Source organism: Hemitrygon akajei, chromosome 11 (genome assembly GCF_048418815.1).
Source record: "Hemitrygon akajei chromosome 11, sHemAka1.3, whole genome shotgun sequence".
Taxonomy (NCBI): domain Eukaryota; kingdom Metazoa; phylum Chordata; class Chondrichthyes; order Myliobatiformes; family Dasyatidae; genus Hemitrygon; species Hemitrygon akajei.
Window position 1 is genome coordinate 159,346,514 of NC_133134.1, and position 27,182 is coordinate 159,373,695.

A 27,182-nucleotide genomic window follows, 5' to 3' on the forward strand; every position below is an offset into this window, starting at 1 on the left:
TGGAGGAGGAAGGTGGTGAAGAAGGCAAATGAGATGTTAGCATTCATTTCAAGAGGACTAGAATATAAAAGCAAGGATTTAGTGTTGAGGCTTTATGAGGCACCGGTGAGGTCTCACTTGGAGTATTGTGAGCAGTTTTGGGCCCCTTATCTAAGAAATAATGTGCTGACATTGGAGAGGGTTCAAAGGGGGGGGGGGATTCATGAAAATTATTCTGGGATGGAAAACCTTATCATATGTGGAGTGTTTGATGGCTCTGGGCCTGTACACACTGAAATTCAGAAGAATGAGCAAGGGTCTCATTGAAGTCTATCAAATGTTGAAAGGCCTAAATAAAGTGGATGTTCCCTATGGTGGGAGAGTCTAAGACAAGAGGACACAGCCTCAGAATAGAGGGATGTCCATTTAAAATGGAGATGAGGAGGAATTTCTTTAGCCAGAGGGTGCTGAATCTGTGGAAGTCATTGCCACAGGTGGCTGTGAAGGCCAAGTCATTCGGTATTTTTGAGGCAAAGGTTGATAATTAGTCAGGGCATGAAGGGATATGGGGAGAAGGCAGGGAGAATGGGGCTGAGAGGGAAATGGATCAGTTGTGATGAAATTGTGTAGCAGACTCAATAGGCCGAATGGCCTAATTCTGCTCCTATATCTTATGGTCTTATGATCTTATAATGAGAACTTTAGAGTCATTCCCTTTTCATGTGCCGGGGATTTAATTCCTGTATGTTCATGGGTGCTATGTTATTATAGCTTCATGAATATTGTGAGTCAGTGATTACTGATATTGAGCAGAACATCGAGCCACAGGAGTGGTATCATCTATGTTTGATGATCGTACTGCGATGTACCTTGGGAGGTTTCCTGCACTAATGGGTACTAGGTTATACTCTGTGGACATTGTCAATCAGTGATTACTGTGCACAGAAAGAATCAATGATCACAAAGCAGATGAAATATCTAATGTTCACAATAAATACACACAGCTCGACTAACACACTGCAAGTTAAAGATTCTTTTCTATCATCTGCGTAAGTCCCAAATTATTTACTTATGAATTTATTTGATGAACTTGGCAGAAGTTACTAACAGGACAAAACTTGCTCTGGCACTCAGCGTTTTATTCACAATAACCTGATTGACCTTTACATGGCCAATTTTAAACAGATCTGTGATTTAATAGCCAGGCCATGATTCAATAACCTTTGAGATATAGCATTACTTGTGGTTGAGTTAGGGCATTCACTTTTGGACCAGAAAGTCCAGCTCAAGATAGAACACTACTTATAAACTAAAACTTTACCAAAAGAAGGTCAGTGAACAGTGATGAGTAGGCAGATTTATGATTCTGCCTCTTTGAACCCATCCACATAGTGTTCATTTATTGCTGAACAGACTTCTCACATATTGTAAATGGAGAGTTTGCAATTTTATCCTGCATGAGGCTCTCAAAGTCATGCTCAAGACATGCCAGTTGGTCCTATCCCTACTGATTTTGGGCATAAGGTAACAAGAAAATATAGCTTCACTTGACTATGAACAAGCAAAATTGTTGAGTAAATTGATGGATGATTGCAGAATTAGTAGCCATGATCTCACATTGTGTTGGCCATTTGTCAGAGGTGTACAAGATTATAAGAGGCATAGACTGAGAGGATAGCCAGAGACTTTTCCGAGGGCGGAAATCCATCATCAAAGATCCTCACCACCCAAGCCATGCTCTTTTCTCGCTGCTGCCATCAGGTAGAAGGTGCAGGAGCCTCAGAACCCGCAGTACCAGTTCTAGAACAGTTACCACCCCTCAACTATCAGGCTCTTGAACAAAAGGGGATAACTACACTCATTTATTGACAAGTTCCCACAACATGTGATCTCACAGTAAGAACCCTTTATCTTGCTATTTCATGCTCTTGTTATGTGCATTTACACAGTTTGTTATCTGCTATGCTCTTGCTCTTTCATTGATCCTATTTACGGTGACTATTCTATAGATTTGCTGAGTGTATCCACAAGAAAACAAATCTCAGGGTCGTATGTGGTGACATATATGTACGCTGATAATAAAATTTACTGTGAACTTTGAAATGGCTAATACGAGGAGCATAACTTTAAGGTGATTAGAGGAAATTACAAGAGGGAGGTCAGCAATAAGTTTATTTACACAGAGACTGGTGGGTATGTGGAATGCTTTACCGGGGTGGTGGTAGAGGCAGATACATTAGGGGGCATTTAACAAAAATCTTAGATAGGCACATGGATGATAGGAAAATGGAGGACTATATAGGAAGGAAGGGTTAGATTGATCGTAGAGTAGGTTAAAAGGTCGGCACAACATCATGCTGTAGTATTCTATATTCTAAATAGGATTGAAGTGAGGTAAATGTTTGCATTCAGATTGTTGTATACCTTTGGATTTCTCTATTAGACGGGAAATGTAGATGCTCCGTCATATTCAAGGCTGATTCAGGGCAAGGAATATTGGGATCAAGTGGGAAATAGAGTTGAGAAATAGGAGGAGCCATGATTTTGTTGAATGGCAAATGAGGTTCAGCTTTTTTGCTAAATTGAAAGAATTTAATCACATGTAAGGAGTGACTCAACAATGGGAGTCGAGAAGGAAAAATGGTAGGCAGTGAATCGTCAGAGGTAGCTTAGGGATGAGGATTGGGTGTTGATGATTGAAGAATGAATCACAGCGTCATGGAGGGAAATGGCTCTTTGGAGTGCTAAATATGCAGCTGCAGAGGGTGAAGAGTTTTGGGGGAGCTGATGCACTTGGTGGTGATATTATGCTACAGGTTCCAGTGGATCGAAAAATAGCAAATGTAAATCCTTTATTCAAAAGGGGAAGGAGACAGAAAACTGTTTGTCAGACTTGTTATTTATAGTTTTTCAGAAACTCTGTTGTACTTCTTTACTTTCCTGTAAAGAACTGTAAGAAAAAGATAACAGACATCCCACCCTGCAAAAACTCATTTCAGGGAGATAGCACCACCACCCCTGCCCCCCTCAACCCCATATTCCCCCCCCCTCCCAGTCAACCTCCAAGGATTTAAGTATACAAGACATTTGATTTTGAAAGAACACAATTTATTTGATCACGTATTGAAATTATTTATACACACACACACATATATCTTTTGTTGGCAGTCTCAACACTAATGCAAATAGCTTTTCTATTTCTTTTGCAAACTTTCCTTGTACTGTGATGTGGCTTGCTTGGCAGATTTGAGCATTTTACCGGAAGTCTCAACCTCATAGCAGTCCGTGTCAATGAATTTGTTAATTTTGCAAGACATCAGATTCACAAGTGTTTTGTGAGAGAGCTGACTTCTGAATTCTGTCTTAATGTGACGCGCCATGCTGAATGCCCTTTCCACATCACAATCAGAATTTGGCAGCACCAAAAGCAGCTTCATCAACTGGCAGAGCTCTTTGAGTCTCAACTGCCCTGTGCTCACTGATTTTACTGTCGCCGTCATTATTTTTGACCCCTATTAGGCAGGGGTACACTTTAGTGTAGTCTGGAGTGAAGTATGCTTTATATTTTTTTTTGGAACACTCCACCATGGCGCTGCAGGACACTAAACTGAACTGATGGACAATGAAAGAGAGAGAGAGATCAACTGTAAAGCCCGCCCACAGAGAAAACTGATAGGTCTACTTAGCACAAAGAGAGACCAATCAGGATGCTCTCTCTGTCACTCTCTTGCTACATCTGTCACTTGCTCCCTCTCCCTCTCCCTCGCTCGATCTTAAAAAAATCAATTTCCGGAATATTGTATATAATTTGTGGGTGTCAGGGAGCCGCTATCAATATGCAGGAGACTCCCGGAACTTCCGGGAGAGGTGGGATGTCTGAGATGTAGTATTTGGTGACATATACGTACTTACCTTACTTTAATTATGACTTTATCACTTTGCTCTCAGGAATTTAGAGTTGACAGTGCTTTTAACTTTGTAACAAAATACATTACTTTACATGGCACTAATCAATTGGATCTGTTTGTTGCAGGTAAGGTCCGGGTTTGTCATGAACATCTTGGGGATTCTCCTGCTTATGCTAGCTGTGAACACGTGGGGTTACTACATGTTCGATTTGTCCACCTATCCCAAGTGGGCAGAGCCTATGCAAAACCTCACTCTCACCTCCTTGAATGGCACTGTGTAATACATGACTCCACAGATTGCAAACCTTGCGAGAAGCAATGCAGCACTGTAAACACTGAGGTTGTGAAGCAACTCTCTCAAGGTTAGATTGGCCCCGACTGTACAAAATGACCTGAAGAATTTACAGATCTTACACATATTTTAATGAATATGAACTAATGATTTTTATATTGAATGTAAAATGATAATTGTAAAAAGTTATTTTCAGAGGTATAGTTATTAATAATCGTTATTAAAATGTACTGAAGATGGAGAATGGAGAAACTTCATGTTTAAAAGTGTTGAATTCAAAAGTCAAGAGGTTATGTTGCAACTTTATAAAACTCTGGTTGGGCCACATCTGGAGTATTGGAGTTCTGTTCACCTCACTATAGGAAGTCTGTTGAGGGTGCAGAAAAGGTTTACCAGGATTCTGCCTAGTTTAGAGTGAACGTGCTGTCACGAGAGGCTGGGTGAACCTGGGTTGTTTTCTCTGGAGCGCCAGTGGCTGAGGGGAGATCTGATGGAGGTTTGTAAGATTATGAAAGGCGTAGAATGAGTAAGTCAAGTCAAGTCAAGTTTATTTATATAACACATTTAAAAACAACCCACGTTGACCAAAGTGCAGTACAGATCAGAGCAGATAGCTACAATCAGAAATACAAGGAACACAGACATAACCAACAAGGCAAACAGCTCATAGGCACAAAAGAAACAACACAAGGGCCTAGGCACAAGCCAAAAACCATCCACATCAGGAGGATTCAAACAGCAGTGAATAAAAGTAAGTTTTGAGCCTGGATTTAAGAGTCGATGAAGGGGGCAGATCTGACAGGGAGGGGAATGCTGCTCCACAGTTTAGGGGCTACAACAGCAAAAGCGCGGTCACCCCTGAGCTTAAGTTTAGATTGCGGGACAGTCAGGAGCCCCAAGTCAGCCGACCTGAGGGACCTGGAAGTAGAATAAGGAGTTCGAAGGTCTGTGATATAATGGGGGGCCAGCCTATTTAGGGCTTTATAAACAAACAGGAGAATCTTAAAATCAATTCTGAACCGTACTGGCAACCGGTGGAGGGAGGCCAGGATAGGAGTAATATGATCCCTCTTCGGTACCTGTCAGGAGCCTGGCTGCGGTGTTCTGAACCAGTTGCAGACGGGACAGGGACGACTGACTAATCCCAGTATACAGGGAGTTGGAATAGTCCAAGCGGGAGGACATACAGACGTGGATGACTTTCTCGAGATTTTGAAAGAGAGAAACTGCTTGATTTTAGCAATAGTACGAATCTAGAAAAAACTGGCTTTTACTACTGCATTAACTTGCTTGTCAAACTTAAAGGTGAAATCAAATATCACACCAAGGGATTTAGCATGGGGTTTGACAAGGGGGGGACAGGTTACCAAGACTGTTGGTAATCACTTTGATGGAGTCAGGGGAGCCAGATAGGACAACTTCAGACTTGCCTTCATTCAGCTGTAGGAAGTTTTGTGCCACCCAACACTTTATGTCCTCAAGGCTGTTCATGAGGCTGACTCGATTTGACTGGTCGTTTGGTTTCAGGGAGAGATAAAGGTGTGGGTCGACAGCATAACAGTGGAAAGAAATGTCGTATTTTTGAATGATTTGGCCGAGGGGAAGCATATCTATAGAGAAAAGAATGGGACCTAGGATGGAACCTTGTGGGACCCCACAGGAGAGACTAGCTGGGGGAGAAGAAAATTTGCCTATGTTGACGGAGAAGCTTCTATTTTTGAGGTAGGTTATAAACCAGTTCAAGGCAGTGCCATCAACACCAACGCCATATTGGAGATGGTCTGTTAAACTGGCGTGATCCACAGTATCGAATGCTACACTGAGGTCAAGAAGAATTGGAATGGCAGAGTCACCTGAGTCGATAGAGAGGAGCAGGTCACTCTACACTTTCGGCAGGGCAGACTCCGTGCTATGACAAGCCTTAAAACCTGACTGAAATCTTTCCAAGATGTTGTTCTGGTGTAAGTAGGGCAGCAATTGACTGAGAATAACCTTTTTGAGAATCTTTGATAGGAATGGAAGTTTAGAAATAGGTCTGTAGTTACTAGGTAAGGTAGGATCTAAGTTGGGTTTTTTCAGCAAGGGCTGGACCACAGCAGGTTGGAACGGTACCAGTGGCCAGGGAGCTGTTAATAATAGAGAGGTGTGCAGGTGTGCCTAATAAGGTGGCCACTGAGTGTGGTTTGAGAATGGCTAATAAACTACACAAGAACAAAGTCCACTTTGTCGCAGTTCAAGATGGAGACCCCCAAATTAGCCACACATACAGATGAATGTAAAAATGAAGTGTATTAAATCAGTCCACAATTAAACCAGAAATATGAAATGTTCATGCTTTATAACTGGCATTTCTCCTTTCGCCAAACCTCAGGCAATTAAAACATTTCGTGCTGAGATGCTTTTATTAATTTTCTGTTGAAGAAGTTGGTGTGCCAGAGGTGTTCTAAATGTCATCACTTCACTAACAGTCACCGTCTCAGTCGACATGCCAAATTCTTTAATGACCCGCAAACTAATAATTGCATGAGGTTAAATTTGATCAACGCACACAAAGTGCTGGAGGAACTCAGCAGATCAGCTAGCATCTCTGGAGAGGAATAAATCTGACAGTCAGTCTCTGAAGCAACCCCCTCTCCCCCCTCTCTCTCTCTCTCTCTCCCTCTCTCTCTCTCCCCCCTCTTTCTCTCCCTCTCTCTCTCCCTCTCTCTCTCTCCCCTCTCTCTCCTCCCTCTCTCTCTCTCCCCCTCTCTCCCTCTCTCTCTGCCCCCCTCTCTCCCCCCTCTCTCCCCCCTCTCTCCCCCCCTCTCTCCCCCCCTCTCTCCCCCCCTCTCCCCCCCCTCTCCCCCCCCTCTCCCCCCCCTCTCCCCCCCCTCTCCCCCCCCTCTCCCCCTCTCTCTCCCCCCCCTCTCTCCCCCCCCTCTCTCTCCCCCCTCTCTCTCCCCCCCCTCTCTCCCCCCTCTCTCTCCCCCTTCTCTCCCTCCTCTCCCTAGACTAGAGGGCCTGTTTTCTCTGTTGAATGATCCCACAGTACAACTATGTCTACAGGATTTTGATCTCTCACTCCATAAGGTTAGCATTGACTTCTTTTTACAACCCAATCCGTGATATTAACTGGGTTTCTCTCTCCATAGATACATTTTCATTTTCTTTCCTATTCCAGTTATGAATTAGAATCAGGTTTAATATCATCCGCATATGTCATGAAATTTGTTAACTTTATGTCAGCAGTGCAATGAAATACATGATAAATAAATATAGAGAAAATATTGAGTTACATTAACTATATGTCTATTAAATGGATTAAGTAGTGCAAAATAACAGAAGTAAAGAAGTAATGAGGTGATGTTCACGGTTTAGAAATCTGATGGCAGGGGGGAAGAAGCTGTTCCTGAATCGCTGAGTGTGTGCCTTCAGGCTTCTGTACCTCCTTCCTAATGGTAACAGTGTGATGAGGACATGTCCTGGGTGGTGGGGATCCTTAATGATGGGCGTCGCCTCACTAAGGCACTACTCCTTGAAAGTGTCTTGTCTACTACGGAGGCTAGTACCCATGATGGAGCTGACTAATCTTACAAGTGTCTGCAACTTATTTCGATCTTGTACGGTAGCACCCCTTCCCCCATACCGGACAGTGATACAGCCAGCTCTCCATGGTACATGTGTAGAAGTTTTTTAATGTTTTAGGTGACAAACCAAATTTTCTCAAACTCTACTGAAATATAGCTGCTGCCTTGCCTTCTTTATAGCTGCATCAATATGTTGCATCCAAATTAGGTCCTCGGAGATATTGACACCCAGGAACTTGAAATTGCTCGCTACGGGTTTTATAAATTTGTCACTATTGAGACCACTGAATGGATGCACTTCAACTAATTTTCCATACTCTCATATATTCACCTTGTGTGACAAATCATAAGCACAAGAGATTCAGCAGATGCTGGCAACCTTGAGGAACTCAACGGGTCAGGCAGCATCCATGAAGGGGGAATAAACAGTCGACATTCTGATGAAGGTTCTCGGCCCAAAAAGCCAACTTTGGTTCTCTTTATTCAAAGCAACTTCATCTAAAGGATTCAGAGATGACAGTTTTGACTGTGTTCCATTTGTTTAAACAGTGAGGTGTGATGTTTCGAAAATCAGATGTTGGAAATATGAACCAAAATCAAAAAAATGCAGGAAGCATACGTACAAGATCTAGGATGATTTTTTTTTTAACTGATGTGCGTGAGAACTTCTTGCAGAGGGTGGTGAATCTCTGAAATTCTCTACCTTGGAGGGTTATAGAGGTTAAATTGTTAAAAGTATTTAACAAGAAAGTTGATACATTTTTGACAGATCAGGCAGTTGACGACTCTGGGGAACTGGGTCAGAGAAGACATTGAGGCTGGTGCAGTCCAGACCTGGGGCCTTCTATGTAAGATGGATGTGCTGGTGTTGGAGAGGACCCAGAGGAGGTCTTTGAGCATGATCCCAGGAATGTAAGGGTTACTGTGTGAGGAGTGTTTGATGGCTCTGGTCCTGTACTCGCTGGAGTTTAGAAGAATGGGGGAGGGGATCTCATTGAAATCTGTGAAATATTGAAAGGCCTAGATAAGTGGATATGGAGAGGATGTTTCCCATACTGGGAGAGTCTAGGACCAGAGGGCACAGCTTCAGAACAGATAGGAGGAAGAATTTCCTTAGCCAGAGAGTGGAGAGTCTGTGGAATTCTTTGTTGCAGGTGAATGTGAAGGCCTAGTCATTTGGATATATTTAAAGTGGAGGTTTGTTGAGTAGGTGTATCAAAGGTTAAGGAGAGAAAGCAGGAGAATACAGTTGAGAGGGATAATAAATCAGCCATGATTGGATGGTGGAGCAGACCTGATTCCATCCATCACCCACCAGATCTCGCTCCACACTTTCTGCCCAGGTGAAGGGTCTCACTCCAAAGCATCCATTTCCTTCGATAGATGCTGGCTGACCTGCGGAGTTCCTCCAGTCCTGCATGTGTTGCTCCAGATTCCAATATCTGCAGTCTCTTTGTCTCAAAACCCTGAAGATGACATTGAGAAGGTTCCTCATTGCCTGTTTGCCTCCTCCTCCACATCTTTTAGATTAATTATAGAATGCTGAGGTGAGAAATTATTATCAAGAAACATTCACAATTCAAGATTCAAGATTGTCATTCTTCAGTAAAAGAGTGTAAAGGAGAACAAAATGATTGTTACTCTGGATGCCATGCAGCATAACAAATAAGCATAAAGAACACAATAAAATGCATACACACAATAAATATAAATACATAAAATTAGCGTACATACACTGATTGTATGTATATTACTTGATGATAGGTACAAGGATATGTAGATAAGGTGATTCTGACAGGAAATGGTAGCGTAGAGAGTGGTGGGGTTTTTGAGTCTGATCTGTTATGTGTTTAATATTTCAATACTATTTGAGTAATATTGCAAATATATTGTTTGATCAAGCATTCTTTGTTTGTTATGTGGTGGGCAACAATGAATAAAGAATTGAGTCAGGTTTTATAAACAAACATAAACATTTATTAAACTCTGCTCACCAAAAGTGAAAAGTAAACAAACGACTAACTTAACCGGAAGTTAACTGCTGTACGACAATTTAACGAACAGCCAAACTCTGGAATAGTTCTTAAAGTGGTAAATTCGAACGTCAAAGTGATTTATACAGTCAGTAAGGAGAGACTTCCCTGAAAACTGATTTCTTCAAAGACGTGATGTTACTGCTGATCCCAGCCGAGAGACGCTTTGTCCAAAGGATTCATGATGAAGGAAATAAAACGGCTTAAAGGAGCTGATCTTTTTTCTGGAGGGGGTACACTGCACAAACCTTCCTGATCTTGCAGGGGTTATCTCAGATGCAGGCCACGATTCCTGAACAAAGATTCAATAAGGTCGATCCTTTACAAAGTCGCCAAATGACACCAACTTTACTCAATCCTTCGGATTCCCGTACTTTGGTAAGGTCTTCACTCTCCAATACTAGACTGTAGAGGTAAAACAACGGTGCAACAGACAAGAGCTGGCAGCTATTGGCGAAACTGCCGGCACAACGGTTTTGCACCTTACAATAGAAAGTAAAAATTCCACTTTAAAATGAAACTGCGTCATGAGACGAATATGCAGCAAAGCTAACTAATGAACTAACTAACAAACTAACCGCGTGACAACAGGGGTTTCCCCTTATATACCTGTTGGAACATGCCATCACATGACCTCTCACCGGTGGGAAAATTACATTATGTGACTTCACACTGGCAGGAAAATTACATCACCCCACCATCACAAAGACAATTACATCACGCTCACAAAGATACTCAATTACATCATGGTCATAAGACAGTCACAAGATACCCATGGGGTATGTAACAGTTTACATAATTCATTATGAGTTATATATAAAAATATGAATGGCACGTCATTATGACACCACATCATATGTGTGCATCTCAATAAAGTAAAATGAAACTAAGGCAAGTATCTCCTGGCTCCATGTTTTTCTTTTAATTAGTTTTTTATGTTTTGGAGCTACAAAGCATAACAGCATAGCCTGAGCTGACTACCGACCTGTTGAAGTGAAGCGAGACATTCAAGTTAAAAAAGAGGTACAGAATGAACAACTTCATGGATTCATAATCAGTGAGTACTGAGTGATAATAATCATGATTTTTTTTTTAAAAGAGCAGAAATGGCTAACCACATGGAAAAAACAGGCCCCCTTCAATTGTGCAACACATAACTGGAATTTGTATACTGAGTGAACTGAGCAGAATTTTAAAGCAAATAAAATAGCCAATGAGAAGCAAGGGTCACGAGTCTCACCTGCCAAGACCCTTGTCAAGAAAGACGTTATCTTACAAGAGTAAGAAATTCTCTACAATGATTAAATCTTTAGACCTGAATGGGACAATTTAAAATTTACTGTAGAAAGAAGCAGTCAACATTTCAGGTATATACCGTCTGGGTAGTCTCCAGCCCCTTGGTATGAACATTGAATTCTCCAACTTCCGGTAATTCCCTCCCTCTCCCTTCCTAATCCCACCTCTACTCTGTCTCCTCTTCTAGCTGCCTATCACCTCTCTCATTATTCTGCCTTCTTCTACTACCCATAGTGCTTTCCCCTTAGATTCCTTCTTCACCTCTCCTGCCTATCCCCTCGCTGCTTCCCCTCCCCCACCCCTTGATCTTTCCTCTGATTGGTTTTCCACCCTCCCCCCACCTTCTTTATAGGGCCCCTGCCCCCTCCTTCTTCAGTCCTGACGAAGGGTTTCGACCCGAAACGTTGACTGCTTTTTTCAACGGATGCTGCTCGACCTGCTGAGTTCATCCAGCTTGTTTGTACGTCTTGATTTGACCACAGCATCTGCAGTGTACTTTGTGTTTAAAATTTACTGTGCTGTGGATGTCCGTATAGTAGTTGTATTATCTAGTATGCTGTACATAGTTGACATACATTCTGTATTGAGTTAGAGTTTATAGCTAAGCAGGCAGGAGTATATTTAATATTTCAGTAATATTTGAGTAATACTGCAAGTATATCATTTGATTAATCATTCTTCGTTGTTTACATAATTCATTTCAGTTTATATGTAAAAGTAAGCAAATGGCATATGCCACCACATCATAAATGCACACGTGACTGAAGTAAAACTAAACTAGAACACGCATCTCCCAGTTCTGTTAGTTTCTATGTTTTGAAGTTACAAAACATAACATGACCACCCTGGTGTGGATGTTGCAAAGTCTCTTCCCTGATGGGAATGGGACAACCTTTCTGGGAACGTCAAATTAAAGGTAAGAGAGAGGGTCCATAAGTGGTGGTTACAAGAGATCAAAGTACCTTTAGTCAGTGTGTGAGTAACAGTTTTGTCTGTTTGCTATTAGTTAATGAAATACTTAGTCAAATATACCAAAGCTGAGGGAAATGTGTCCATACTTAGCACAGTTCAGCAGCAGCTCTGTTCTTAAGACCCACACCACCAGGAACGAGTGTAACAACCAGGCTTATACAGAGGTGATCAGTGAATTCCTCCATTAGCTCGTTTGTAGCTCCAGAGTCCAGAACACACAGTCACTTGTGTCTGCATTGTGCAAAATCAGATAGTATTACTTATTCAAATTAAACCATCATCATCTGTGACTATAAGGCCGTAAGACATAGGAGCGGAATTAGGCCATTTGGCCCATCAAGTTGGTTCCATCATTCCATCATGGTGGATCCTTTTCTCCCCTCCTCAGCCCCACTCCCCGGCCTACTCCCCATAACCTTTGATGCCATGTCCAGTAAAGAACCTATCAAGCTCTGCCTTAAATACATCCAATAACCTGGCCTCCACTGCTACCTGTGGTAACAAATTACACAAAGTCACAACCCTCTAGCCTAAGGAATTTCTCCACACCTTCTGTTTTAAATGGATGTCCTTTTATCCTGAGGCTGTGCTCTCTGCATCCTCTCCAATGCCACCACATCCTTTCTTAGATTAGGAGCCCAAAACTGTTCACAATACTCAAGGTGAGGCCTCACTAGTGCCTTATAAAGCATCACATCCTTGCTCTTGTATTCAAGACCTCTTGATTGTATTTGCCTTCCTCATCACTGACTCGACCTGTAAGTTAACCTTTAGGGTGTTCCGCACAAGGACTCGCGAGTCCCTTTGCATTTCAGATTTTTGGATTTTCTTCCCGTTTAGAAAATAGTCTGCACATTTATTTCCTCTACCAAAATGCATGATCATGCATTTTCCAACATTATATTTCACTGTGTGTCATATGATGTGGGTGATCATGGTCTTTCCATGACCTTCATTGTTCTTGGAAAATTTGTCTACAGAAGTGGTTTGCCATTGCCTTCTGGGCAGAGTCTTTACAAGATGGGTGACCCCAGCCATTATCAATAGTCTTCAGAGATTGTCTTACCTGGTGTCAGTGGTCACATAACCAGGACTTGTGATATGCACCTGCTGATCGTACGACCATCTTCCACCTGCTCCCGTGGCTTCACGTTGACCCTGATCAGGGGACTCAGTCGGTGCTTCACTTGGCCCAAGTGTATCCTGTAGGCTAGCAGAGGGAAGGAGCACCTTACACCTCCTTTGGTAGAGACACACCTCCACCTTGCTACCCAAATTAAGGAAATCTCCATATTCAGAACGTATCACGTGAACTGTCATTCTTTTTATTAGAAATGTATAGTTACCATTTTGGATTTAACATGGGAGGTGTCAAACATGGATAAGTTGGAAATTTAACAGTTTCACCTTCATTCAGATTAGAGACCTGTAAGTACTGAGTGTACTGCTTTGTAAATAAACTTTTAGTCTTTTTGGATATATACTCACTGTATCTCAATGCCTACTTGAAGACATTAAAAATTTGCAGTACAGTTGTTAAAGAATTGCTGAAGAACACAAATGTGTAGCATATTTTAGATGAGTCTGAGCACCAGACTTCAATTGTTGAAGATTCAAAATCAGAATCTGGTTGATTATCACCGACATGCATCGTGAAATGTGTCGCTTTTGTGGCAGCAGTACAGTGCAAGGCATAAAAGGAATTACTTTTAAGTTACAATAATCCACAGTCTAAAGGTTTCCTTTGCTTTGTGGAGGTCTATGAAGAGAATGTATTTCAGGTTGTGTGCTGGATACACACGCTCTGACATAAAACGTACTTTGAAACTTTGGATAATAAAATACAATGTACAAGCAACAAGGTAATGCTCACCGATTCATAGTGAGTTTAGAAATACAGTAGCAGAGGTAAGATGCTCAGAATCAGAATCAGAACCAGGTTTATTATCACCAGCATGTGTTGTGAAATTTGTTAACTTAGCAGCAGCAGTTCAATGCAGTATATAATATAGAAGGAAAAAAAATTTTTTTAAAAGTAAATCAGTTACAGTATATGTATATTGAATAGATTAAACATCATGCAAACACAGAAATAATATTTATTTAAAAAGTGAGGTAGCGTTCATGGGTTTAATGTCCATTTAGGAATCGGATGGCAGAGGGAAGAAGCTGTTCCTGAATCGCTGAGTGTGTGCCTTCAGGCTTCTATACCTCCTTCCTGACAGTAGCAATGAGAAAAGGGCGTGCCCTGGGTGCTGGGGATCCTTAATCGTGGATGCTGCCTTTCTGAGACACCACTCCTCAAAGCTGGCCTGGGTACTTTGTAGGTTAGTACCCAAGATGGAGCCGACTAAATTTGCAACCTCCTACAGCTTCTTTTGGTCCTAATACATTAGAAATCTCAGCTGTTCCTAATACATTTTAAAGAGGTATGAATATTCATATTTGACTCAAACTTCATTGTGCAAAAAGGAACATTTTACTACTACATCAGATAAAAGACCAAACATGAGCAATAACACGTGATTTACAACGCATCATCTCCTGGGAACCATCTCCACAATCAGAGAAAACGTCCTCACACTTGGTGATGTCCTCACCCTTAACGGTGTTATGAGTGATGAACAGACCTGATGGAAATGGGGTGCAGAGTTAACCATTCCCCCTCCCCCCACCGAGAACTCTGAACTATTGCTGTTGCTGTGCTGCTACTGAGAGAGAGAGATGAAGCCCAGGCAAGGACATCTGCTACAGATAAGAGGGAGAGAGAAACTGTTGATTTATTGTATTTTTACTCTTCCTGGATTATTTATCTTTCACTGCAAGGACTTTACTTTGCTCGTTAACATTCCTCAGGAGACAGCAGGAGTGGCCTGATTTGATGGACACGGTCATTCAGAGTTGATGGATAGCTGAGACCCCGTGAGTGGGGATAAAAGACAGGTCTGGAGAGACACCCTTCAGACACACCAGTGGACACTGACTGAGTGTTATGAACCCACAGAAAGGAGATCGGTCAATAAAGATCACAGTGGGACAGCAGGGCCGGTGGGGACTTGTGTGTGTGTCCACTCATGCCAGAGTGACGAGTCCACCACAGAAGAATGGTCTAGCCAAAGAACAGAGGGGTCATAACTGAATGGCCACTACGACCCGACCAGAAAAGAGATTACTATTGAACAGCTAGACTTGAAAGGCTTAACATATGAGGCTAAACATATTCAAATCTCTTACTATCTTTCCTTTCAGTTAGCCCTGATGAAGGGTCTCGGCCCGAAACGTCGACAGCGCTTCTCCCTATAGATGCTGCCTGGCCTGCTGTGTTCCACCAGCATTTTGTGTGTGTTGTTGTTTGAATTTCCAGCATCTGCAGATTTCCTCGTGTTTGCACATATGAGGAGAGTTTGCTATCTCTGGGCCTGAAGAAGTTCAAAACAATGAGGGAAGATCTCAATGAAACCTACTAAATACTGAGAAGCCTTGATCACATGGATGTGGAGGAGATTTTTCCATTAGTAGACAAGTCTAGGATCCAAGGATGTAGCCTCAAAATAAAGAGACTTCCTTTTAGAACAGTGATAAGAAAGAATTTCTTGAGCCAGGGGGTGGTAAATCTGTGGAATTCATTGCCATAGAGGGCTGTGGAGGCCAAATCTTCGGGTTTATTTAAGGCAGAGACTGATAGGATCTTAATTGGTAAAGAGATTAGGGGTTGCAGAGAGAAGGTGTGAGAATGGGGTTGAGAAAAACACAGCCATTATAGAATGACAGAGAAGACTGATGGACTGAAAGCCTCATTTCCGCTCATATCGTATGATCAGTTTTCATGAATTACTAGCCTTACAAATACTACTCATCGTATGAGGCAATTCCATTACATCTGTTGATTAGCCCAACTAAAAAGCACGTATTTTGTACCATTGTACAAAAATCAGAAATCTGAATGCTAAAGGGTGTGCCTTGAATTCCTTTTACAAATGTGCCATTTGACAGGGAAATATGATGATCTTTTCAGAATGCTTTTTCATCTTGGTGTATTTTACAAACTCCAATACCTAATAAAGTGATCAGTGTGTGTACATTGGTTGCTTGTCAGTCTCTGTGTGTAGTTTTTCATTGACTTTATTGCGTTTCTTTATATCTACTGTGAATGCCCGCAAGAAAATTGGAGAACTAGTGTTTTCATACAGCCTGGTATGGAAAATATAACACTATTGAATAGAAAATCCGAGTGGATTTTCGTAGTGGACACGGCCCCGTCCATCATGGGTAAAGCCCTCCTCACTATTGAGCACATCTAGATGGATTGTTGTTATGGGAAAGCAGCAGCCATCATCAGGAACCCCCAACACCAAGTCATGCCCTCTTCTCAAGTAAGAGAAAATCTGCAGATGCTGGAAGTCAAAGTAACACACACAAAATGCTGAAGGAACTCAGCAGGCCAGGCAGCATCTATGGAAAAGAGTAAACTGTCGACATTTCAGGCCGAGACCCTTCATGAGGACTGGAAAAAAGAGAGACTAGAAGTCAGAGTAAGAAGATGGGGGAGGAGGAGAAGAAGCACAAGGTGGTAGGTGATGGGTGAAACCGGGAGAGGGGTTCTCGCTGCTGCCATCAGGAAGAAGGTACAGGAGCTTCAGGACTCACACCACCAGATTCAGGATCAGTCATTACCCCTCAAGCATTAGGCTCCTGAACCGAGGTATAACCACTCAACTTCACTTGCCTCATCACCGAACTGTTCCCACAACATAAAGATTCGCTTTCAAGAACTTTTATCTCATGTTCTCAATATTTATTGCCTATTATGATGATGATTATTATTTTCTCTTTTGTATTTGCACAGTTTGCTACCTTTTGCACTCTTGTGGGCTCATTGGACTGGAAGCCACCCCAGAAAATATTACTGCTCTAGGTTTGACCCTGGTGATAGTAACTACTACCGTAGATTCCGGACTACAGAGCGCACCTGATTAAAAGCCGCTGGCTCTAATTTTAGAAATAAAATTAATTTTTTACTTGTACAGGCCGCACCGGATTTTAGGCCGCACTGGATTTTAGGCCGCACCGGATTTTAGGCCGCACCGGATTTTCGGCCGCAGGTGTCCCACGTTGTAATATGAGATATTTACACAGAAAGATATTACACGTGAGGATTTTTTAACTTTTAATTAAATCCATATGGTAACAAAAACAAATACATATTGCAAATGCTTTTTTTCGAACCATGCCCGTAACGCGGCTACTTTTAAATATACGTTGCGTATACTTCTTTACTGAACAACATTCCAATATCTCCTAACGACTGGTAAAAAATATATATACTGCAGCCTACCAGGAAAAGTTATTGATCGCCTTTAACTTAAAAGCAGCGTTTTCGCTCCGCCGCTCGACCCCCTCCTTCCCGTTTATCGCAAACGGCATTTAAAAGCAGCGTTCGCTCAGATCCAAAGCCGCTCGCGTAATGCGCTCCCTCCCTCCTTCCCGTTTATCGCAAACCGGTATCCCACAAGACGCGGCGAAACCGGGTGTGACATCATAGCATCCCGCGATGTAGTACAGAAAACAAATATACCGGTAGTTAAAACTCTTCTAACTTTAACTAGAAAATGAATTACTAAGCGAAAATATTATAAACTAAATAACTGCCATAAAGGCAGCACAATGCTTTTCTTCGAGTGTTTTCCATGTTGATGAGGGTGAGTACAAATGACTGATTTACAATAATTTAATTGTGAAAGTGCGCTTGATTTATCGTACAATTTCATTGGACCTCTGTGAACTACTCATCAATTTTATTGGTCTACTGTTACGAGGCAAAATGTTTACGAGGCGGCATGAAAAAAATAATGTATTAGCCGCTCTGGATTAAAGGCCGCAGAGTTCAAAGCTGTTCAAAATGTGGGAAAAAAGTAGCGGCTTAAAATCCGGAATCTACGGTATTTGGGAACCTTTCCAGATTTTGGTAGGACCATCCCATCAACTGTGGGAAAACAATGTGAATCGAATGGGCAACACACACAAAATGCTGGAGGAACTCAGCAGGCCAGGCAGCATCTATGGTAAAAAAGTACAGTCGACGTTTCGGCAGGGTTTTGGCCCATAATGTCAACCGTACTTTTTTCCATAGATGCTGCCTAGCCTGCTGAGTTCCTCCAGTATTTTGTGTGTGGTGCTTGGATTTACAGCATCTGCAGATTTTCTCTTGCTTGTGAATTAAATGTGTAGCCAAGAGCAAAATGATTCCCTATTTATTTAGAGATGCAGCATGAAACAGACCCTTCGGGCCCTCTGAGCCATGCTGGCCAGAGGCCCATCTCTTTAACCCTAGCTTAGGACTAGGCCTTTCAACAGGACAATTTAGAATGACCAATTTGACCTACTAACCGCCTCAGACAGTTGAAGAAGTTTGGTCTGGGCCCCCAAATCCTAAGAACTTTCTACAGGGGCACAATTGAGGGCATCCTGACTGGCTGCATCATTGCCTGGTATGGGAACTGTACCTCCCCCAATTGCAGGACCCTGCAGAGAGTGGTGCGGACAGCCCAGCACATCTGTAGTTGTGAACTTCCCACTATTCAGGACACTTACAAAGACAGGTGTGTAAAAAGGGCCCGTAGGTTTATTGGGAAGCTGAGTCACCCCAACCACAATCTATTCTGGCTGCTACCATCTGGGAAACGGTACCGCAGCATAAAAGCCAGGACCAACAGGCTCCTGGACAGCTTCTTCCACCAGGCCATCAGACTGGCTAATTCATGCTGATACAACTGTATTTCTATGTAATATTGACTATCCTATTGTACATAATATTTATTATAAATTGCACATTGTACATTAAGATGGAGACATAATGAAAGATTTTTACTCATGTATATGAAAGATGCATGTAATAAAGTCAATTCCATTCAATTCAATTAAACTAATTCAAAGTACATCTTTGGATTGTGTGAGCACCCAGAGGAAACCCATGCATTTTGTAGGAAGAACGTACAAACTCCTTACAGGCAGTGGCAGGAATTGAAAACTAAACACAAAATACACTGCAGATGCTGTGGTCAAATCAACATGTAGAAACAAGCTGGAGGAACGCAGCAGGTTGGGCAGCATCCAATGACTGCTCGCCAGTCCTGATGAAGGGTCTCGGCCCGAAACGTTGACTGCTCGTTTCCACAGATGCTGCCCGACCTGCTGAGTTCCTCCAGCTTGTTTGTACGTGTTGGCAGGAATTGAACTCTGGCTGCTGGTGCTGTAAAGTGTTGTGACAACCATTACATTACCATGCCATATCGGTTCTTGTACCTGTGTTTGCATGGGTGGGAGGAGACTCAGCATTTGAAATTTGGTATGCTATTTTCCTAAATTAAAGACAAAACCAAAAATAAACTGTTTTGTGTGAATAATTGTACATGGAATTACTGCATATGTGTGTGAACTCCCTTGAATTGCAATTTCCTTCACCACTCTTCAAAGAATTTGACATGTTGACACAAAAATTGCACAAGACACGTTTAAGCATTTGAAGCAGGACAGCGAAGCACCACCACCTTCAATATTGTCCCCAGATCCTCTTCCCCCTGTTGAGCAAATCTGTTTCTGTTCCTTTATTGTTGCTGAGTCAAAACCACGGGAGACTAACTCTACAAAACCTTCAATATGTGAATATAGAACATAGAAGAGTCCAGCACAGTGCTGGCTCTTTTGTTCATCACGTTTTTCTGACCTTTCAGCCTACGCTAAGGTCACTGTCCAACCCTTCGTCCCCGTGCTGAGAGGTGGAAACACGTAAGGCTGGTGAACAGGGCTCTGGTGAAGCTGTATGGGCCAATCCCCTGTACAGTGGGCACTATGGATTGAAGGAGCGTTGATGGACTCCAACCATACCATTGACTTTGGACGATGGAGAAGGGAGATCATTATTGGCCTATGCTCCACTGGGAACTAAGGGCCCAAGAAGACCAATCTAACTCTTACCTCCTATGTGGCGCTCCATTTTTTAAAAATCATCCATACTGTATGCCTATCTAAGAATCTCTTAAATATCCCTAATGTATGCGTGCCTCCACCCCCACTCCATTCCAGGCACCCACCATTCTCTGTGTAAAGAACTTACCCTTGTCATCCCCCCCTATACTTTCCTCCAATCTCCTTAAGTTTATGCCACTTTAAAAACTCACCCACACAGGTCTCCTGTCGTTGTCGGACACATTGCACAGCCATCACAACACACACAAAAATCTGGAGGAACTGAACAGGTCAGGCAGCATCTATGGAGGGGAATAAACAGTCGACACTTCAGGCTGAGACCCTCCATCAGGACTGGGGAAGAAAAGGGCAGAATGCAACATAAGAAGCTTTGAAATGTCAGCTGTGTATTCCCTCCATAGACGCTATCGGACTTTGCGAGTCCCTCCAGTACTTTGTGTGTTTACCAGAGGTGTGCGTAAGGTCTACACATACTGAGAGAAAAACCAAATGAAAACGTGCACACACCAAGGATCACATGGAACTGGCCAGCAATGAAGAGGAGGTGACAGGACCCGTATGTGCCATGTGGCATAGCAATTATGACATTCTTCAGAAAGTTAAGTTGCCAAATTCAGTTGAATACCACAGGAAGTCCCTAAACCAGGGGCAACCAACTTCTTTTTGCACCACGGACTGGTTTAATATTGACAATATTCTTGCAGACTGGCCGATGGGGGGTGGGGGGAGGGTGTTAATCGCGACTGGAATATAGGTGATAAGTCAACTATAAGTCACTTATAAGCAGCTAATACACTCAATTTCGTTTCTAAACGGGTTTATCTAACGAATTTAATATTAAACACACAGCGCATATTTTCCTCACATGAATATAGTGACAAGTCAATTATAACTCACTTACAAGTTAATAGCATTACTGTATTACATTTTAAGTAACATTTGGATATTAAACACACAGCGCATATTTTCCTCGTATGAACATATAAAATCATTGCAACACACCAATATCGCAGAGATATGATGTTGGAAATGGAAGCAATGTTTTCAGTGCTTTAGTGGCTATCTCAGGATATTCAGCCTTGACTTTGATCCCGAATGCCGGCAGAGATGTTATGTCAAACATACTTTTCAGCCCACCGTCATCTGCAAGCTCGAGGAGTTGATCTTCTTCCCGCGCTGACATGGATGATTCACCAGGGACATTCACAAATGGATCGCGGACACATTCCTTTGCACGTCTTGGGTCAATTGTGGTTGGGAAGTAATGCTCGAATTCTGTTGACAGGTGATTGCGCACCAGCTGTGAGAAGGATGGTGCAGCCTCAGTCTCTCCCAAAATCTCAGCTAATGTTGGGAACATGTCAAATATGCCCCTGTCCACTCACCGACCCACAGTTCCAGTTTGGCTTTGAAAGCTGACACTTTATCTGCCAACTTGAAGACAATTGTCATTCTCCCCTGAAGTGACAAATTGATTTCATTGAGCAGGTTGAAGATGCCACACAGATAAGCGAGTTGTGCTATCCACTCCTCATCACTGAAGTGTGCTGCCAGTGGTGACTTTTTCCCCAAAAGAAATCTCTGTAGCGGCTCTCTTAACTCGAAAACCCTGGCCAGGGCTCTTCCTCTTGATAGCCACCTGACTTCAGTGTGAAAGAGAAGGCGTTTGGGCTCTGCATTCATTTCCTCGCAAAGCTGCTCAAACAGACAATAGGTGCAGGAGTAGGCCCTTCGGCCCTTCTAGCCAGCACCGCCATTCACTGTGATCATGGCTGATCATACACAATCAGTACCCCGTTCCTGCCCTCTCCCCATATCCCTTGACCCTGCTATCTTTAAGAGCTCTATCTAACTCTCTCTTGAATGCATCCAGAGACTTGGCCTCCACTGCCTTCTGGGGCAGAGCATTCCACATATCCACCACTCTCTGGGTGAAAAAGTTTTTCTACATCTCTGTTCTAAATGGCCTACCCCTTATTCTTAAACTGTGGCCTCTAGTTCTGGACTCACCCATCAGCGGAAACATGCTTCCTGCCTCCAGCGTGTCCAATCCCTTAATAATCTTATATGTTTCAATCAGATCCCCTCTCATCCTTCTAAATTCCAGTGTATACAAGCCCAGTTGCTCCAAACTTTCAACATATGACAGTCCCGCCATTCCGGGAATTAACCTTGTGAACCTACGCTGCACTCCCTCAATAGCAAGAATGTCCTTCCCCAAATCTGGAGACCAAAACTGCACACAATACTCCAGATGGGGTCTCACCATGGCCCTGTACAGCTGCAGAAGGACCTCTTTACTCCTATACTCAATTCCTCTTGTTATAAAGGCCAGCATGCCATTAGCTTTCTTCACTGCCTGCTATACCTGCATGCTTGCTTTCATTGACTGATGTACAAGAACACCTAGATCTCGTTGTACTTCCCCTTTTCCTAACTTGACTCCATTTAGATAGTAATCTGCCTTCCTGTTCTTGCCACCAAAGTGGATAACCTCACATTTATCCACATTAAACTGCATCTGCCATACATTTGCCCACTCACCCAACCTGTCCAAGTTACCCTGCATTCTCATAACATCCTCCTGACATTTCACACTGCCACCCAGCTTTGTGTCATCAGCAAATTTGCTAATGTTACTTTTAATCCCTTCATCTAAATCATTAATGTATATTCTAAACAACTGCGGTCCCAGCACCGAACCTTGCGGTACCCCACTGGTCACAGCCTGCCATTCCGAAAGGGACCCGTTAATCGCTACTCTTTGTTTCCTGTCAGCCAGCCAATTTTCAATCCATGTCAGTACTCTGCCCCCAATACCATGTGCCCTAATTTTGCCCATTAATCTCCTATGTGGGACTTTATCAAAAGCTTTCTGGAAGTCCAGGTACACTACATCCACTGACTCTCCCTTGTCCATTTTCATAGTTACATCCTCAAAAAACTCCAGAAGATTAGTCAAGCATGATTTTCCCTTCATAAATCCATGCTGACTCGGACTGATCCTTCTACTGCTATCCAAATGTGTCATAATTTTCTCTTTTATAATTGACTCCAGCATCTTTCCCACCACTGACGTCAGGCTAACCGGTCTATAATTCCCTGTTTTCTCTCCCCCTCCTTTCTTGAAAAGTGGGACAACATTAGCCACCCTCCAATCAGCAGGAACTGTTCCTGAATCTATAGAACATTGGAAAATGATTACCAATGCATCCACAATTTCTAGAGCCACCTCTTTAAGTACCCAGGGATGCAGACCATCAGGTCCCGGGGACTTATCAGCCTTCAGACTCAACAGTCTATCCAACACCGTTTCTTGCCTAATATAAATTTCCTTCAGTTCATTCTTTACCCTAGTTCCTTTGGCCACTATTACATCTGGGAGATTGTTTGTGTCTTTCCTAGTGAAGACAGATCCAAAGATCCAAAGATCCAAAGACGTGAATTAAGGGCTTTTGCTTTGATGTGATTGATAACTTCAACAACATCAAAACACTGTTAAGATCAGGCAACATTTTTTGGCTAGCTGGCATTTCCCTGTGTATGACACAGTGTGTGGACTGGCATTCAGGAGCAACCTCTTTGACTCGGGTAGTGAAACCAGACAGCCGTCCAGTCATAGCTGCAGCCCTGTCTGTGCATATTCCAACACAGAATGACCAGTCCAGTTTGCCTGACGTGTAGTCATTCAAAGACTTGAATAGTTGTGCCCCAGTTGTGTTAGTTGGCAGCGGCAGTGCACACAACACATGCTCGTGCACATCGTCTTGAAATATATATCACACATAAACCAGCAGTATTGCCTTGTTGTCGACATCGGTAGACTTGTTGACCTGGATAGCATACCATGGTGACTCGTTAAGCCGTTCCAACAGCTGTGCTTCGATGTCCTCCGCTATGTCATCGATCCTCCTTGAAACTGTGGTAGCTGAAAGAGAAACCTGTTCCATCTTGTTAGCTGCAGCTTCTCCCAACAGTTCACGGCACATGTCCTTGGCAGCAGGCAGAATCAATTCTTCACCAACAGTGAAAGGCTTCTTAGCCTTAGCGATATGGCTAGCCACTAAGTACAACGCTCTCAAAGAAGGGGGCTTAAAGCATGTGAGTCACTGGTTGCATTAAAGCCATATTTTATGTGCAACTCGTATTTTCTACTGAAGGAAGCTTTCTTTTTTTTTGCAGTCTCGGCCTCAGCTGTCTCTGCGTTATCATCATCGTTAGGCCTTTTACGTCCCCTACCACCTCTTCCAAAGAAACTCTCAAGCGACGTTTGTTTTTCACTCATCGAGTAGTTGTAGGTTAATGACTGACTGATGACCTCGCGTGCGTAATGACGCACGACCGGTAGCACATGCTTTGCCCTAAACTAAGGCTTTATCTTCTGCTAATTGCAGATTGGAAAACTGCTTTGTCAAGCACATTTACACCATCCACAACATGCAAGATTTCCCGGTGGCCAACCATTTTAATTCCAGTCTCCATTCCTATTCTGATATGTGGGTCCCTGGCCTCCACAATGGGCATGACTTGGCCACTCTCAGGTTGGAGAAGCAACACCTCATATTTCATCTGGGTAGCCTCTAGCCAAACAACGCACACAAAATGCTGGTGGAACACAGCAGGCCAGGCAGCATCTATAAGGAGAAGCGCTGTCGACGTTTCGGGCCGAGACCCTTCGTCAGGACTAACTGAAGAGACAGATACTAAGAGATTTGAAAGTAGTGGGGGAGGGTGGAGGGTGAAATGTGAAATGATAGAAGACCAGAGGAGGTGGGATGAAGCTAAGAGCTGGAAAGGTGATTGGCGTAAGTGATACAGAGCTGGAGAAGGGAAAGGATCATGGGACGGGAGGCCTCGGGAGAAAGAAAGGGGGGGGAGCACCAGAGGGAGATGGAGAACAGGCAGAGTGATGGGCAGAGAGAGAGAAAAAAAAACAAACAACTAAATATGTCAGGGATGGGGTAAGAAAGGGAGGAGAGGCATTAACGGAAGTTAGAGAAGTCAATGTTCATGCCATCTGGTTGGAGGCTACCCAGCCGGTATATAAGGTGTTGTTCCTCCAACCTGAGTGCGGCTTCATCTTGATAGTAGAGGAGGCCATGGATAGACATATCAGAATGGGAATGGGACGAGGAATTAAAATGTGTGGCCATTGGGAGATCCTGCTTTTTCTGGCGGACCGAGCGTAGGTGTTCAGTGAAACAGTCTCCCAGTCTGCGTCGGGTCTCACCAATATATAAAAGGCCACACCGGGAGCACCGGACGCAGTATACCACACCAGCCGACTCACAGGTGAAGTGTCACCTCACCTGAAAGGACTGTCTGGGGCCCTGAATGGTGGTGAGGGAGGAAGTGTAAGGGCAGGTGTAGCACTTGTTCTGCTTACAAGGATAAGTGCCAGGAGGGAGACCAGTGGGAAGGGATGGGGGGGAACGAGTGGAAAAGGGAGTCTTTCCCCTTCCTTTACAATCCTGATGGTCTGGGCCCGAAATGGTGAATATTTATTCCTTTCCATAGATGCTACCCGACCTGCTGTGTTCCTTCAGTATTTCATGTGTGTTGGTCTGGATTTCCATCTTCTACAGAATCATGTGTGTTTATCTCCTGCCAAAATTCTACCACACCCTGAACATCTTACTCTATAAGGTACAATTGATGCCAAGCCCTAGAAGATGTGCAAGGAAGGGCCAGGGCTGATCTCTGAAGTCAGTAGAATAATCTCCTTGTTAAGTGCCAAACTTTTGATGCCATTACAGTGTCAACTGTAACACTGGGGTTTAATTCCTGCCACTGTTAGTAAGGAATTTGTCCTTTTTCTTTTTAAATCTTTTTATTAATTTTTAAACAAACATAAATGAAACATGAATACAGAGAGTTTGAGAGTACATAGTTAATAGTTTAAATAAACATTCAAATAGATGATAATCAATATATAATAACCTCCCAAACTCATGGTAATTATGAACAAAAGAAGTTAAAAAAAAACAAAAAAAGAGGGGGAAGAAACTAACCAACATGGGCCATTTCATTATGTCAAATATATACAGTAGTGCCAATAACTCCGAACCTCCATCCAAATAATTAAGGATAATAAAAGTGAGGTTTAGGAAAAGACAATTTAACTCATATGAAAATGTTGAATAAATGGTCTCCAAGTTTCTTCAAATTTAACTGAAGGATCAAAGACAACACTTCTAATTTTTTCTAAGCTCAAACAAGAGATAGTTTGAGAAAACCACTGAAATATAGTTGGAGGATTAATTTCTTTCTAATTCAATAAAATAGATCTTCTAGCCATTAATGTAACAAATGCAATCATCCGTCGAGTTGAGGGGGATAAATGACTATTATCCGCCATTGGTAAACCGAAAATTGCAGTAATAGGATGTGGTTGGAAATTCATATTCAAAACTGTTGAAATAATACTGAAAATATCTTTCCAGTAATTTTGCAAACAAGGGCAAGACCAAAACATGTGGGTCAATGAAGCAACTTCAGAATGACATCTGTCCCAGGTTGGATTAACATAAGAATAAAATCGAGCAAGTTTATCCTTAGACATATGAGCTCTATGTACAACCTTAAATTGTATTAAGGCATGTTTAGCACAAATAGAAGAAGAATTGACTAATTGTAAAATTTTCTCCCACTGCTCAGTGGGTATAAGACAATGAAGTTCTTTTTCCCATTCCTTCTTAATTTTTTCTGATACTTCTGGCTGTATTTTCATGATCATATTATAAATGATGGCTACTAAACCCTTCTGACAAGGATTCAGAGCTAAAAAAAATTCCGTAATGTCCGATGGACATAATTTCGGAAAAGACTGTAACTCATTATTCAAAAAATTTCGAACTTGCAAATATCTAAAAAAATGAGTTTTAGGTAAATTATGTTTATTAGATAGCTGTTCAAAGGACATAAAACTATTATCTGAAAATAGATCACGAAAACATGTTATACCTTTTGTTTTCCATAAAACAAATGCTTGATCCATAAAAGAGGGCCGAAAAAGAAAGTTAGATATTATAGGGCTTGATAAGATGAACTTATTCATGCCAAAAAATTTACGAAATTGAAACCAAATTCGCAATGTATGTTTAACTATAGGATTCGTTATTTGTTTATTCAATTTAGATGAAGAAAAAGG

At 42.4% G+C, this 27,182-nt stretch overlaps 1 protein-coding gene across 1 annotated transcript in view; it reads left to right on the forward strand.

The window, feature by feature from the left end:
* slc13a3 (solute carrier family 13 member 3) overlaps positions 1-6,573 on the forward strand; it is a 65,705-nt gene extending 59,132 nt beyond the window's left edge. The window contains 1 exon segment of the mRNA XM_073062043.1: positions 4,013-6,573. Within this exon segment, the coding sequence (XP_072918144.1) occupies positions 4,013-4,168 (156 nt within the window). The 3' untranslated portion in view covers positions 4,169-6,573.
* The last annotated feature ends 20,609 nt before the right edge of the window (positions 6,574-27,182 follow it).